The 14,579-nt window shown below is 32.8% G+C and overlaps 1 protein-coding gene across 2 annotated transcripts; it reads right to left on the bottom strand.

The window, feature by feature from the left end:
• Positions 1–923: 923 nt before the first annotated feature.
• On the bottom strand, positions 924–13,622 carry LOC124359843 (solute carrier family 66 member 3). Of its 2 annotated transcripts, XM_046812936.1 has the most exons (4): positions 13,272–13,622; positions 6,436–6,658; positions 4,314–4,434; positions 924–1,541 (listed from the first exon to the last, which is right to left on the bottom strand). In XM_046812936.1, the coding sequence occupies exons 1-4, from the start codon at positions 13,418–13,420 to the stop codon at positions 1,414–1,416; spliced, it is 621 nt and encodes a 206-aa protein (XP_046668892.1). In that variant the 5' UTR covers positions 13,421–13,622; the 3' UTR covers positions 924–1,413. The 2 variants fall into 2 exon arrangements, with proteins under 2 accessions (XP_046668892.1, XP_046668885.1); XM_046812929.1 differs by lacking the exons at positions 924–1,541; positions 4,314–4,434 and adding an exon at positions 4,963–5,291.
• Between the last annotated feature and the right edge of the window lie 957 nt (positions 13,623–14,579).

Below are 14,579 nucleotides of genomic sequence, written 5' to 3' on the forward strand. Positions count from 1 at the left end.
AACAGTCATTCACAATCGTACAGGAACAAGATTATTAAGAAAATCACCACCAAAGCTTAGTAGCCCAATATAAAACAGAGTTTCAAGAAAATACCTTACCCAGTTTGGTAGCCAGTTTTACATCATATATCATAGTTCAAAGAGAAGTGCTGCCACATAATATGACAACATTAACACAGCTTACAGTTGCAGACTATTATAACTTTAACAGTTTAAAGACAATTTCCTGACCAGCTGGATGGACAGTTTTAACATCAATATCACATAATATTGTAACATAGACTATTATAACATCCAAAAATCTCTAGACAATTCCCTACCTAGCAGAGGCGGTCTAAGCTGGTGCAAGACCTGGTGCAAATCTTTGGTTCAGAGCTTAATTTCAGCTGGAACTCACTGAAATGCACGCTAGAGCGTGGGTAAAGAGAGCAAACATGTTGTAACAATAGTATATTGTGTAGGCTATAATGGTATACTTACTGGCACCACATCAAACGAGACTGGAAGTTGTGCTAAGCTCTCGATTGTTGTTTTATAATTTCTCTGCAAATCTAAAGACTTTCTTAATGAGGTCCACCTCAACTGCAGTGCCTAATACGACTGCAATGGCTACATCTCCAAAGCTAGTCCAGCTACCCAACTTGGCTGCCAAAGTTTCATCATCATATATCATATTTATGGAAGTATTGCCACATGGTATTGGAACACAACACAACTTACAGTAGCTGACTATTATAATAGTCCTAAGGATAAGTTTATATCCTGCTTGGTAGCCAACATTTTAAACTGTATACTATAGCTGGAAAAAAGTTGCAACCTAATATGGCACGATAAAAACATATAACAGAAATAGATAATTATTTCAAAACAAGTCACTGGCCTCCTTAGAAACTAACGTTTTGACATTTTATACCACAGTTAGATAAGTGTTGTTACAAACAGTAATATAATTATTAATAAGATTTACAGTAGCATACTATTATAATAGTCTCAGGATTAATTCCTTCTCCTGCTTGAAAGCCTAAGTTTTAACAACACTTGCATTATAAGAACTTCTCTAACTTAACAAGATATGTATTACCTTCAGTGAGTGTAATGATTCATACATTATTTTGTATAGTCATAAATTACAATTTAAACATAAAAGTTCCTTTGTCTTCAATGAAACTGACTTCCTAATTCTGAGATTTTCTAATAATACTTTGGTAACAGTTATGCATAGAAAATACAAGGAACATACTTTTTTAGATTCAGAAAAAATTGTACAAGAATGCTAATGACTAAAATTGATCAGAATATTCTTGAGGAAGATCATTACTTAATTGACTGTTAATTGTTACATACCTCTTACAGTATGCCAATAATTATTAATTATACTGTAATAGCAGTTGAACACCAGGGTTTGAAATGGATTTAGTCTTGTTTCTTGGTCTGGAAATATTTAGTAGCCACAGCAATGCTGGAGCTTAGAGTTCCTGAGAGGATGAAGTTTGTCAGAAGTATTTTGTCTGCCGAGTCCATGAAAATTGTGAATACTCTAGCTGTAAATCAAACCCAATAAATAAAATAAAACCAAAACAATAGATATTTAATAAAGTACTTTAATCAATTCAAACTGACCCACTAATATGAAAGGTTAGATATGTTTTATAGAACTGTAATATGATATACTTGTGCAGCGCAGCACATAAAATAAGAAAGATTATAGATTTAAATATTTTGTAAATGTATCTTTTAAATGAACTCCTTTTACATAAAATTTCTCATACAAATATATACGAAATATGTGGGAAAATATTCAAATTACTATATAAACCTATGTATATAAGTACAATAGAAAAATCAGCATACCTATCTACTGAGGCATTTACACAGAAATCTACTAAAGTCCCCAAAATATTATTTTGAAAGACTGAAAATACAAAATATTTTCTGTAACAGTAGCTTCCAAAGTAATAAAAAATCAGTGAGAAAATTCACACAAGTTGAAGCTACTTCTTAAAGTACATGAAATGTGACATTAAGGTGATGATTTAATGAGACATGTCAACAATCAAAAATAAAACATTCTAAATATTAGAGCAAAAAGGTCACATTTTCTACTATATATGTTTATTATATATATTTATACATATATAAAACATCAATTTATAAAAACAAAAAATCAGCCCATTTTTATGTTATGACAATGAAAACAAAAAAAATCTATGTATATACACGAGGACTGCCCAGAAAGGAACAGATTTTTTGTAATAAAAAATTTACAATTTGAAAGAAAAAACTTTTATTGTATACATTTGAAAGCTACATTCACAGACTATTTTTTAATGTAATCCTCATTCAAAATGAGACACTTATTAAAGCATGAAACTAGTTTTTCGATTTTAAGTTGAAGAAAAATTCCGTCTTAGATCTATTTAAAGTTCAGTGTCACTATTGAAGTGTTGCATTATGAGCCAAGTCTTCATCGCTGGAGTGGTAGATACTTGGCACTAGATTTTGACTATCCATAATCATATGAGAGCTGTTGTTTATACACAAACGGCTATGTGTGAACATGGACTGTTGTGAAGAAAACCAATTTGTTAGCTCTGTTTTTTCTGAAACATGTTTTGTATCGCCCTTTGTAATTTCTTGAGTGTTTCACAATACCTTTCTGTATCGATTGTCGAGCCTCATTCAAGAAAATCAATCAGAATCACACCTTTATTATCCCAGAAAACAGTTGCGATGATCTTCCAGGCTGACACAGTTTGGAGACATTTTCTTGGGTTTTTGGGAGAATCTGTGTTCTCATTTCATAGACTGCATTTTTGCCCCCAATTAATATGCTTTGCCCTTATTTCATCACCAGTTATTACACAATAGAGAAGTTTATAATTATGTTTATTATAGTCTTCTTGGAATTTCAGCAATGCAGCAAGCCTTTGTTTTGGTGGTCTTTTGTAAGGATTGTTAGAACTCATCTGGCACAAAATTTGTGGTAGGCAAGCTTCTCCACAATAATTTCATGAAATAAAACCTTGTGAAATTTAAGGGAAATGTTCTGAAAGTTCAGTGATTGTAAAACAGCAATTTTCACATAGTTTGTCAACACATTTTCAGTAACCAGGCTGGGCCGACTGCTGTGATCCACATCGTGAAATTTGATGTGGCCGATTTTAAAATCAATACACCACTGCCTCACTCTGCTTTCACTCACTATTGCATTCCTATAGATGTCATAAAGTAGACAATGGATTTCAATCAGCTATCTAAAAACCTAACCACTGATTGCATTTCACAAGTGGGGGCATTTTCAATTGCAGCACATATTTTAACAAGTTACAGTGAGAAAATTAAGAGAGATAAAGATCGCTCACTGCCACAATTCGATGTGTACTGAGTTTAGAAATTTTTCTAATCCCAGATAGCAGCTCTAAGCCGAGTTGGTTCCAAAAGTCTGTTACTTTCTGGAACAACCCTCGTGTATATGAAAACACTCATGTGTGTATATATAAACATTACCCAAAACCAAAAGTAACCACAATTACTTTTAAAACCTACATATTTTATTTTTGTATACAACAACATTAAATTCCCTTCAAAATACTCTCCTAACAGATTTGTTCAATCAGTGATTCTACTGTTCTAAACATTTTTAATTTTCATCTTCAATAATGACAGATAGCAGGTGTGACCTTTACAAGTGCAGAGTTAGTGTATCACAGGATCACACATTTACTTAATTATCCTTTTATGAGCTGCTTTTAGTATGCTCACACCTGGGAACTACCTGGTCCAATTTTTTTTTTTTTTTTTTTTTTAATTTCATTTCTGACATGGGTGAGCTGACTGAGACTTCTATTCTATCACTATTATTTTCAGCTATTTTCCATTACTCTCTTACGAGGTTTTATCTGTCAACTATAAATGATGATTATTCTATTATTTATACGTTTTGTACTATTCATACAATTGAAATTAAAAATAATTATTTGAAAAATTTGCATGTTTATAAATGTTAGATTTTGCTTATTAATTGTGTTACATTTTAAGAAGAATGCAGTTTCCTTATTTGTGTTGTTGGAGTGTTTATTCCATTTTAATTTATTTCTTTACTGCAGTGAATAGTTAGTTTATAGTATGTTCAATTACTTGACACATCACTGCATTATTTAGTATCTTATCAGAATAAATGTGAGAAAAGACCAATTTAACTAAATTTTATCTAAATGAACAAGAAGAGTATTTACAAAAGAAAATACCAATGGAATGCATGTCACATAATTCTGAATGAGTGGGAGTATTGAAAGAAACTGGCATGTACTCACTAAAGTTTGTAAAGGCAGATATAAGCCAAGTTGTTATACTGACAGAGTCTGCATTTCTGGTTCTGAGTATCTCCCACAGCTGTATAGCTTTACTGGACAGTGAAACTGGGGTACATAGCGGCTGCAACATAGTAACAGTTGTTATACTGACAGAGTTTGCATTTCTGGTTCTGAGTATCTCCCACAGCTGTATAGCTTTACTGGACAGTGAAACCGGGGTACATAGCGGCTGCAACATAGTAACAGTTGTTATACTGACAGAATCTGCATTTCTGGTTCTGACTATCTCCCACAGCTGTATAGTTTTAATGGACAGTGAAACCGGGGTACATAGCGGCTGCAACATAGTAACAGTTATACTGACAGAGTCTGCATTTCTGGTTCTGACTATCTCCCACAGCTGTAAAGCTTTAATGGACAGTGAAACCGGGGTACATAGCAGCTGCAACATAGTAACAGTTATACTGACAGAGTCTGCATTTCTGGTTCTGACTATCTCCCACAGCTGTATAGCTTTAATGGACAGTGAAACCAGGGTACATAGCAGCTGCAACATAGTAACAGTTGTTATACTGACAGAGTCTGCATTTCTGGTTCTGACTATCTCACACAGCTGTATAGCTTTAATGGACAGTGAAACTGGGGTACATAGCTGCTGCAATATAGTAACAGTTGTTATACTGACAGAGTCTGCATTTCTGGTTCTGAGTATCTCACACAGCTGTATAGCTTTACTGGACAGTGAAACTGGGGTAATAGCTGCTGCAACATAGTAACAGTTGTTATACTGACAGAGTCTGCATTACTGGTTCTGAGTATCTCACACAGCTGTATAGCTTTACTGGACAGTGAAACTGGGGTACATAGCGGCTGCAACATAGTAACAGTTGTTATACTGACAGAGTCTGCATTTCTGGTTCTGAGTATCTCACACAGCTGTATAGCTTTACTGGACAGTGAAACTGGGGTACATAGCGGCTGCAACATAGTAACAGTTGTTATACTGACAGAGTCTGCATTTCTGGTTCTGAGTATATCCCACAGCTGTATAGCTTTACTGGACAGTGAAACTAGGGTACATAGCGGCTGCAACATAGTAACAGTTGTTATACTGGCAGAGTCTGCATTTCTGGTTCTGAGTATCTCACACAGCTGTATAGCTTTACTGGACAGTGAAACTAGGGTACATAGCGGCTGCAACATAGTAACAGTTGTTATACTGACAGAGTCTGCATTTCTGGTTCTGAGTATATCCCACAGCTGTATAGCTTTACTGGACAGTGAAACCAGGGTACATAGCGGCTGCAGCTTAGTAAACATTTTGCACTGGCTATGCACAAAAAACAGGTTAATCTGCATATGTACATGAGTATCAATTATATTATATAGTAAAATTATATTTGACTAAGTATGGATAAAATATCTAGCATTATAGTAAACAAAAACAAACAAATCAAACTTTAATGTTTACTAACAAAGTAAGGTGTTATACAAAGCAGGGTTGGTCAAAAGATATTTCCAATGGAGATATAAGAAGTAACAATTGAATAGTGCAAAGTTAACTCCAATGTATTGTATTATTTAGTGAACAAATTAATGTGACTTACTATGTTAAAATATTATTTATTCAGACACTTACAGGAATAGCACCAAAAGGGTCTAGTTTTTTAACTGTAAAATGTCCTTATCTGCAATTCTAGACATACTGTAATTGTACTTTACATAATAATACAATACACAATAATACTTAAATTTTCTAGAATAGATTTATATTAATTTCGTTTATATTTTTTCTATGACCATTGATTTATGGGAATGTAATTTGTATAATCTTTTATTTTAACTTGACTCAATTTGACAGCTACTTTCAATAAAAGTAGATTTTAAGATGTGGCTATTTTAAAATTTCTAGCAGTCTATTTTAAATCAAACATTCTGTTATGAAACTTACTGCATTTGTTACAAGGATTTAGAGAGATTTATTTTAGATCTTGATACCTAACATGACTAAGGTATTCGAAAATATGTTTGAAACACAAACAAATTTTACTGTTTCTTCAGCTTACTAATTTATTAGTTAATTACTACCATGCATATACAAATTTAACAGGAAAATACTTACAATTATGTACATCAATACAGGTGAAGGTATAACTTTAGAGACAAATCCCAGACTGATCACAAAATATACAGTAATCAGCACATAAGTTCTTGTATTGAACAAATGCTTGTACTTCAAAACTAAAAATATCAGGGCATATTCCTGAACAATGATTATTGGATATTCCATGTAGGACAGCAGAGCATAGCCGTTAACATAATTGTAGCAGGTTGTTGTAGTGTAGCTGAAAACATCAGATATTGTTAAATTCTTTAAAAAATATATTAACAATTTACTTTTATTAAGGAAATACAGTTGAGATAGCCTTACTAAACAGGTGGGAGATATCGTACCATGCTACTTCTTTTTATGTCTATACATAGAGAGCAAAGCCCTCACTCACTCACTTATCACTAATTCTCAAACTTTCCGATATGTCAGAAAGGTGAAATTTAGCACAAGTATGCCTTGAATAGAAAAATCCAACTTTTATGAAGATCAAACGACCAAAGTTGAAATGGAATTGCTGAAAAAAATTAAACTGGGTTTTTCAATTTCCCAATGTGCTAGAAAGACTAAATTAGACACATACGTCTCATACTTTGAAAAGACAAATTAAATACTTTTCATGAAGACCAACCACCCAAAGAGATTACAAACATGTCTAAACCCCTACAAGAACTATATTTTTTCCTAACTTCTCAATGTCCTAGAAAGATAACATTTTACACACCGTATCTTGTGACTTAATAGTAAAGTAAAAGCATTTTCATGAAAATTAACCACCCATAAGGAGTGAAGTATAGTTGCAACCACTGGATGAACTAAATTTTTTATTTTAAACTTCCAGTTGTCCTAGATAGGTGACATTTGAGAAATATGATATTATGCACTAAACAGACTACCGCCACCGGAAATAAATTAAGACTGCAAGTAGATTACAGTGGCCGGAAGTAATTGCTTTTTTAATAAAAGTAGACCTTTCAGACCAATACTTTCTTAAATGGGACAGCAAGGCAAACACTGTTATGGTGCCAGAAATACCTTATATCGCAGGTATATTATTATGAATAAAAGTAGTCGCTTTTACTTTGACTGCTAGCCTAAAATAAAAACTGAAGTATGCAAAAATAATAAAATATTTGTTATTGTATATTGAGTGTAAAAAATTATGTACCCTATTTATTACAGTACAGGCCTTCGAATCAGGTGGGTGGTATTGATATCATATATGGACCAAGCAAGGTGGGTTAAGAGATTGTGTGATACGATTTAAGAGTTTTACTCCATAAGAACAACTATATGTAAAAATATGATTAATTCACACCCAAACGCTTATTAGTTTCTCTTGTAAAGTGTACACTTTTTGAGTATCTAAACCAAGAGTGTTGAAAGTCAAAGGACCATTTAAGATTTTCGTTTGAGCTTGAGCTTGAGCCACATAGTCCAGGAGAGAGAAAAATCATGTTTAAAAAAACTTTCAACAATATACTGACTAGACATATAGACCAGCAATAAAGCAAAATTAACAGTTTTCTTATCAATATTGACTGTTCTGAGCACATTTAAAAAAGATATCAAGATCTGAATTGTTGGTGTCAAAAAATAAACTAAACATTATACAGTATTGTGTAAATTAATGTGCAGAAGCAAAATTAATTTGTAAATATGATTAATTTTGACCAAAGCTTCATTTAGGTACACGAACATGACATTGACACCATTGGTTAGAATGGAATATGTCCCACTCTTACTTTTATGAATTCTAGATTCTTCTTGGAATGGAATCCGTAAGATTATTTGTGATTGCTTCATGTCTTAATCACACCTGAATCACTGCTTCCACCAGTTTTGTTTTTATCGTACAGTCCATATTTTGCAGTCTAGCCTTATATGTTGCCCACAAATTCTCAATAGGATTAAGATCAGGTGAATTCTCAGGCCAATCCAGAGGGGAAATATTATTATCATTGAAGTATTTCATCATAGTCTTTGATATGTGGCATGAGTCTTGTTGAAAAATTATCAAGCACTATAGATAAGCATTGGCCCAGTAATGCTTTGTACTTTTCACTGTTCATCATACCTTCAATAGAAATAAGAGTGCCAGTTCCTGAATATGAAAAACAGCCCCAGAACATTTTGAATATGTTCTGTGTGGAATTTTAATGGTTTGGTTAAAATGGCAAGCAGAAAGTGATTCATTGATTGCCTTTCAAATGAATTTTGATTGCTGGCCCTGTACAAGGAAGTGTGTCTCATCAGAAAATAATACTTTTCTCTAATCTTCTGCGCTCCAGTAAGCGCATTTGTTGCCCAATATAGTCATTTTTTCATTATAAGTGCTGTCAGAAGTTGTTTCTTCTGCAATCTCACAGCTCTTCTCCCTCCTTCTAAGTTTACGTACTGTTGAATCGTGAATACTCCATCCTTTTCTAAATCTTGCTAGAGATCATGAATACTCCATCCTTTTCTAAATCTTGCTAGAGATCATAACATGTTTGTCTGGGATAAAGTTTGCTATCATGCAAAAAAAGGCTTCATCTCGAGGAGTAGTCATCCATTTTCTTCCATATTTTCCTTTCAGTTGCACTTCAACGGACCCTGTTTCCTTTTTTTGTTTACAGCACCCAAACATACACAGCACTCCTTTCCAATGTCCCTCTGAGTCATTGGTGTATACTCACTACGTATTATGATCCTTTCTCTTTTCCTAGATATGATTTCAATAACAATAAACAACTAACGTAAGATATAATAAAATATAGTACTAATGAAACATAAAGAATGTGTTTAAAACAATATGTTAATAAGGTTTTGAGGTTATGTTGTTTTCTTGAACAAAACCGCTGACAGAATATGCACAGCAGGTGCTCCAACGTATGACAACTGAACTTTGACCTCTGTTCACATTAATTCGCATAATACTGTAAATAACTTGTCATTCGTTTCTGGAATGTTGTTAATAAATTTTGCTCTAGCGAATGTTTGATTCATAGAGAACTGATTTGGATAAGAGTATTGCATGATTTGTGTCATTTCTAGTTAGGTAGATGTGCCTGCTTTAATGCTTTGGCAATTTTTGAGCAGATGCATTTAGTACAGTCTCCAGGGTCTAAAGGGAGGGTGGTGTGAGAATCCTTAACTCCTTCAAGTCTTGGCTACAGCTATCTCTTGTGCCAATGCCTATCTCGTTCAGTTTTCTTTTGTTGATCAGCACGTGTTGCATATTCCTTGCTGTAGAACTTCCCCAGACCACAATGCCATACCACACATGGGATTCAAACAATACACAGTATGCTGTTTTACTAGCTGCTTGTGTACTGATTGTCTTAATCCTCTTTATAGCGAAGAGAGCTGAGCTCTGCTATAGACAGAGCTTGTTTATACATCCTTACCAGTACAACTTTTCATCTATGATGATGTCTTGATGTTTTACTGGTTATAGTGGTATAGGGGAGCTCCGACTCTTTCTGTTTCTTCCAAAAACAATAATTTGTTTTGTCTTGTGTTTATTAAGAAATAAATCATTTAGGTTAAGAATAAACTTATGAGTCTTAAGTTGAAATAATAATGTAGCTTGCACATTGCACTGAAATTGTTTAGTACATGTCATAACAATATGTTTTTAAAGTAAGTTCACATTTAATTAAACTTATATCAAAAATTTTTTAATGGTGTTAATATTAATTTTTAAAAGACATGAATTCAGTCATTGTCTTTTGTCGCAATGAAGAGAGTCTTTTGGATGACACGTAGTTTTGTCATCTTGTCATAAACATGATATCGGCAGGTTTAGCAGTAGTCTGTTGTTCCAGGTATCAGTGTGCAAGGTCAAGCGCTGCTGCACCGTCTGCGTGTGGCACCAACCAAACAAATTCTCGTCATCACTTCCTTCCTCCCCACATTCCATCGGTTCTTGAATGACTGTGCGAAGAACATCTACCTTGTCTTTAAGATTACCTGTGGTATGCTTTCGTAACACGTCTTAACAATCAGCTCTTACACTTTTATTACACAAATAATCACAACAGTGGAATCGATGTTTGTATAGAAACAACAGACGACTCACTGCCGACCACTGCACACTACAGCGCAATGTTCAGCTGTTCATTGAGTCTGTTCATGAGTCAGTGTGGTCTGGTCTGTAGCACGTGGACAGTACAATGTGCGCTACCAAAATAAACTACAGTGTACTATAACTTACTAACTTTGCTTAGTACTCACAGTCCAACACATTTGTCGCATTAAATGTACACAGTCAAAAAACATGCTTAAATAAACAATGTTGATAATTTTGTAACATAAGACCCATTCTTATGCCTAAAACCGTGTTTTTCTGTCATTTCGGCTAATAAGAACAATCGCGTAGTCTGAACTGGGTTCGGTCCCAATTAGTTCGGATTAGCAGGACTCCACTGTACACTGTTATAAATGTATATGCTTCTAACATAGATAAATGTTGACTTTAACCACTTCACAATATTTTATGTTATTTCTAAATACAAATGCTTAAATGGTAAATTAAATTAAAATAATAAAAGTTTGTGGGGTAAAAACATAACATAAACTTGTGAGCATTGTGAAAAATAAAACAACAAAAAAGAAAAAAGGTACATAGGAAGTGTCATTGGTACAATTATGAGCTTCAAAGAATCAAAGATAAATTAGATATTCTCTACCACTAAAAAAAACAAATATTGCATGATACAAAAATGAACGTAATACCTTGAAAAACATATATAGGTGTAAAATTAAAGAGGCAGAAAAGCAAATACCATCTTAATAAATAACGTCATAAATAATAAAACAAGGGCATTATGGAGTATTGTAAATAGAAATAAAAAGTGTACTGCAAAGTTTTAATGATTTTTTTATAAATGTTGGCAAAGAATATGTAAATGTGAACCATAATAATTTTAGTTTTAACTTTTATTTGTAACAAAATTGTACCTCATGATTCAAGCTGTTTTATGTTTAGAGGTGTAACAGAAAGTGATATTTTAGATATAATAAAACAATAATTAGCTCCTAAAATAGAATGGATCACTTTGGTTTGACGAATTGTTTGGTTAAAGAAACAATACTGTAACTTATTTTGTAACTCCATTGACTGTTTTAATTAATAACTGTTTAAATCTAGGAATATTTCCCAATGTTGTAAAATCACCAAAGTTCATCCTATTTTTAAAAAAGGTAAAAGGAATGAAGTAGGAAATTACAGACTTTTTGCTATTGTGCAGGTTTGTCTAAGATCATGGAAACAGTTATATGTAAACAGTTACTAAAAATTTTAGAAATTAGAACATCTGCTTTTTAGAGAATAATTTGAATTCCAAAAAGGGTTATCAACAGCTCAAGCTGTTATTTCTTTGGTTGATATGGTTCTGGACTGTTACAAAAAGAAAGATTTCACTGCTAGAACTTTCTGCGATCTTAGCAAAGCTATTGATGGAATCTCATAACATTTTGATTAACAAACTAGAATATTACAATATTAAGGGGATAGCTTTAGATGTATTTAGTTCTTACTTAAAAAATATATCTCAATATGTAGTATTAGACAAATATATATATATATATATATATATATATCTGTGTAATCCCATAACCTGTGGAATCTCACAGGGCTCTGTTCTGGAGCCATTGCTGTTTTTACTTGCAGTGAATGATCTGAGTGTGAATGTCTCTGCAAATATTGTTTTATACACTGACGATACCACAACTACAAATAAAGATGATAACAAAGTCTTAAAAGACTATAAGTTGAATATTAATCTTATAGAGAACTGGCTTACTGCCAACAACTTGATTCTAAATAGTGATAAGACAATTACCATTATATTTAGACCATAAAACTAGTCTGGCATAGTGTTCGAGCAGATGGTAGGACTAAAGGGTGAAATCCACAGGGCAAAAAATATTGGTTTTCTTTTTTGAGTTTTTACACTAACGTACGCAAAGCGACAGTTCATGTTTGGGAGTTTCGAAAGTTCATAAGCAGGGCCAAGGACATCAACTAGGTGTAGCAATTTCTATATCTGACTCACACAGTTGTGAGAGAATATTTACTAGAATATCACGTCTGCTAGGTTAACCTTAATGTCCTAATAAACTTTGTCATCACTAGAAATAAGATGATCCAAAACGAGCTCCCTGAGATCACATGATCAGTATCTAAAGCTTTTTTCTGTTAAATAATAAACTACATTAATGATGGTTTAATACCAAAACACATGTTTGGAAATCAAATAATTTAAAAAAAGGGTTTTAGTTGACCATTCATTTAAAGTAAACACTATCCAATATGGCTACTGTGATTGGAATAAAAAGTATTCTGATAGATACAACAAAACAATGCTATTTTCTGCATTACTCCTAAAATAAATTCTGCAGAGAGCAGTTACAGCTGGCTCTCTCGTTGGAGCAGAATTATGTCCATAACCACAACATGCATTTTTGTTTTGTTTATTTTATATTACAGACTTTCCTTTTTTTTCTTTTTTTTATTAAATTTTGGATTCCTCTCACCCAATTATTACCAATGAAAATACTCCATACTCGTCATAATGTACCAGACCAAAAAATGTCATTTTTAATTTGAACCTCCTCAATATTGTATATTATATTATGTTACATTAACGGCTCGCACCCACGCACAGGATTCAGCCTATGTGGGTGTCAATTTCCTTAAATGTTTGTAAAGTTTATTTTGTAAATTTTTGGAAATAAATCTTTTTGAATTGAATTGAATTGTAATAACTTGGCATTTTAAGGGGTTAACCAAGCATTATATTTAAACTGTTCTGTAAAATGTGATGGTATTAAATAGTATTGTTAAAATTTTCAATTATTACCTTCCCAGCTCCATTAAAAGGCCATAAATATTGATACCACTTGCTGATTTTAATCTGTAAATGCTCAGAATTTGAGGAACCTTAAGAACTAAGCAAGAAGATATAGTTATAATGCTAAGAAAATCAGAAAAGAGTTGAAGTATGCTCATTGTGACAGTTTTTGTCTTGTGCAAAAATATACACACTCACAGAGTTGTAAACTAATACTTAATACCTATCACTGAATTGGACCAACCAGATCACCTTGACATTCTTTGGCAATACAAAACCTGCAATAAAAACTATGTTTAGAGTTAAGGTAAAAGATAGGTTATGGAGAGTTTGTTTACATCGATAACCTTGGTGTTGTGGTAAAGAAAGTTTTTTTTCTGATTTGTCAAATTAAGGCAAGTTGAAATTTTTATAAATGCAACCTCTTTGTTGTTACTTCAAAATTATGTATTACATTTTAATGGCTGACTTTTAATTTTATTAATATTTTATAAAGATAAAACAATCTATCGAACATGAATTTGAATCCAAAACCAACACGGTAACAGGTTACTGTTTTATGAAATGAACACATGAATACAGAATGTATATGTTTCGGTTAAAAGTAAAGTAAAGTAAAGATGTTTTATTTTACCAGGCAAAGTTAGAGCTAAGAAGCACTCTTTAACACTTAACCTGGGGACCAATGGCTTAAAGGTGACTTCCGAACCACCAGCAATGGCCGGGCAGACGGACTACTGGTTAAGTGGTTCTTTTAGCGGATTTCTATTAGCGGAAGGCAGGCAATATTCCTTATTATACATTTAACATTGTATTTGTAATATATATCTTCTGACTTTTTGGTAGCAAATTTCATCCTTTATTTTCGATTACAATTTTCTACACAGTGTCACGAATCGTTTTGAGAGCTGATAGGAATGGCCACGCCACAAGAAAAAGCTGTGAAATTATAAGATAATCAATCATAATTATATTCTAGTTACTAAGGGGTGGATAAACAATACTTGCCCATTAAGTACATCGTTTTTCAGTAAAAGTCATATCAGTCAAATATTTCAAGGGATACATGTGCGGGAAATGGAGTTGCTTTCAAATAAGGTTATTTATATCGCAATCCAGAAAAGAGTTAATTCAAAAGGTGGTAATGGTATAAACGTTTAAATCAATAGATTCAATGGCAGACTGTTTTTGACATTTTAAGGCAAATTAAAAATATTAAAATAATTAAACATCATTATATGTACCGGTACTATAAACATTAAAAAAAGAAGAAATTCCCTTAAACGTGCTGGACAAAGAAGATTATTTAGAAAAAAT

This window comes from Homalodisca vitripennis, chromosome 1, assembly GCF_021130785.1.
Source record: "Homalodisca vitripennis isolate AUS2020 chromosome 1, UT_GWSS_2.1, whole genome shotgun sequence".
Taxonomy (NCBI): domain Eukaryota; kingdom Metazoa; phylum Arthropoda; class Insecta; order Hemiptera; family Cicadellidae; genus Homalodisca; species Homalodisca vitripennis.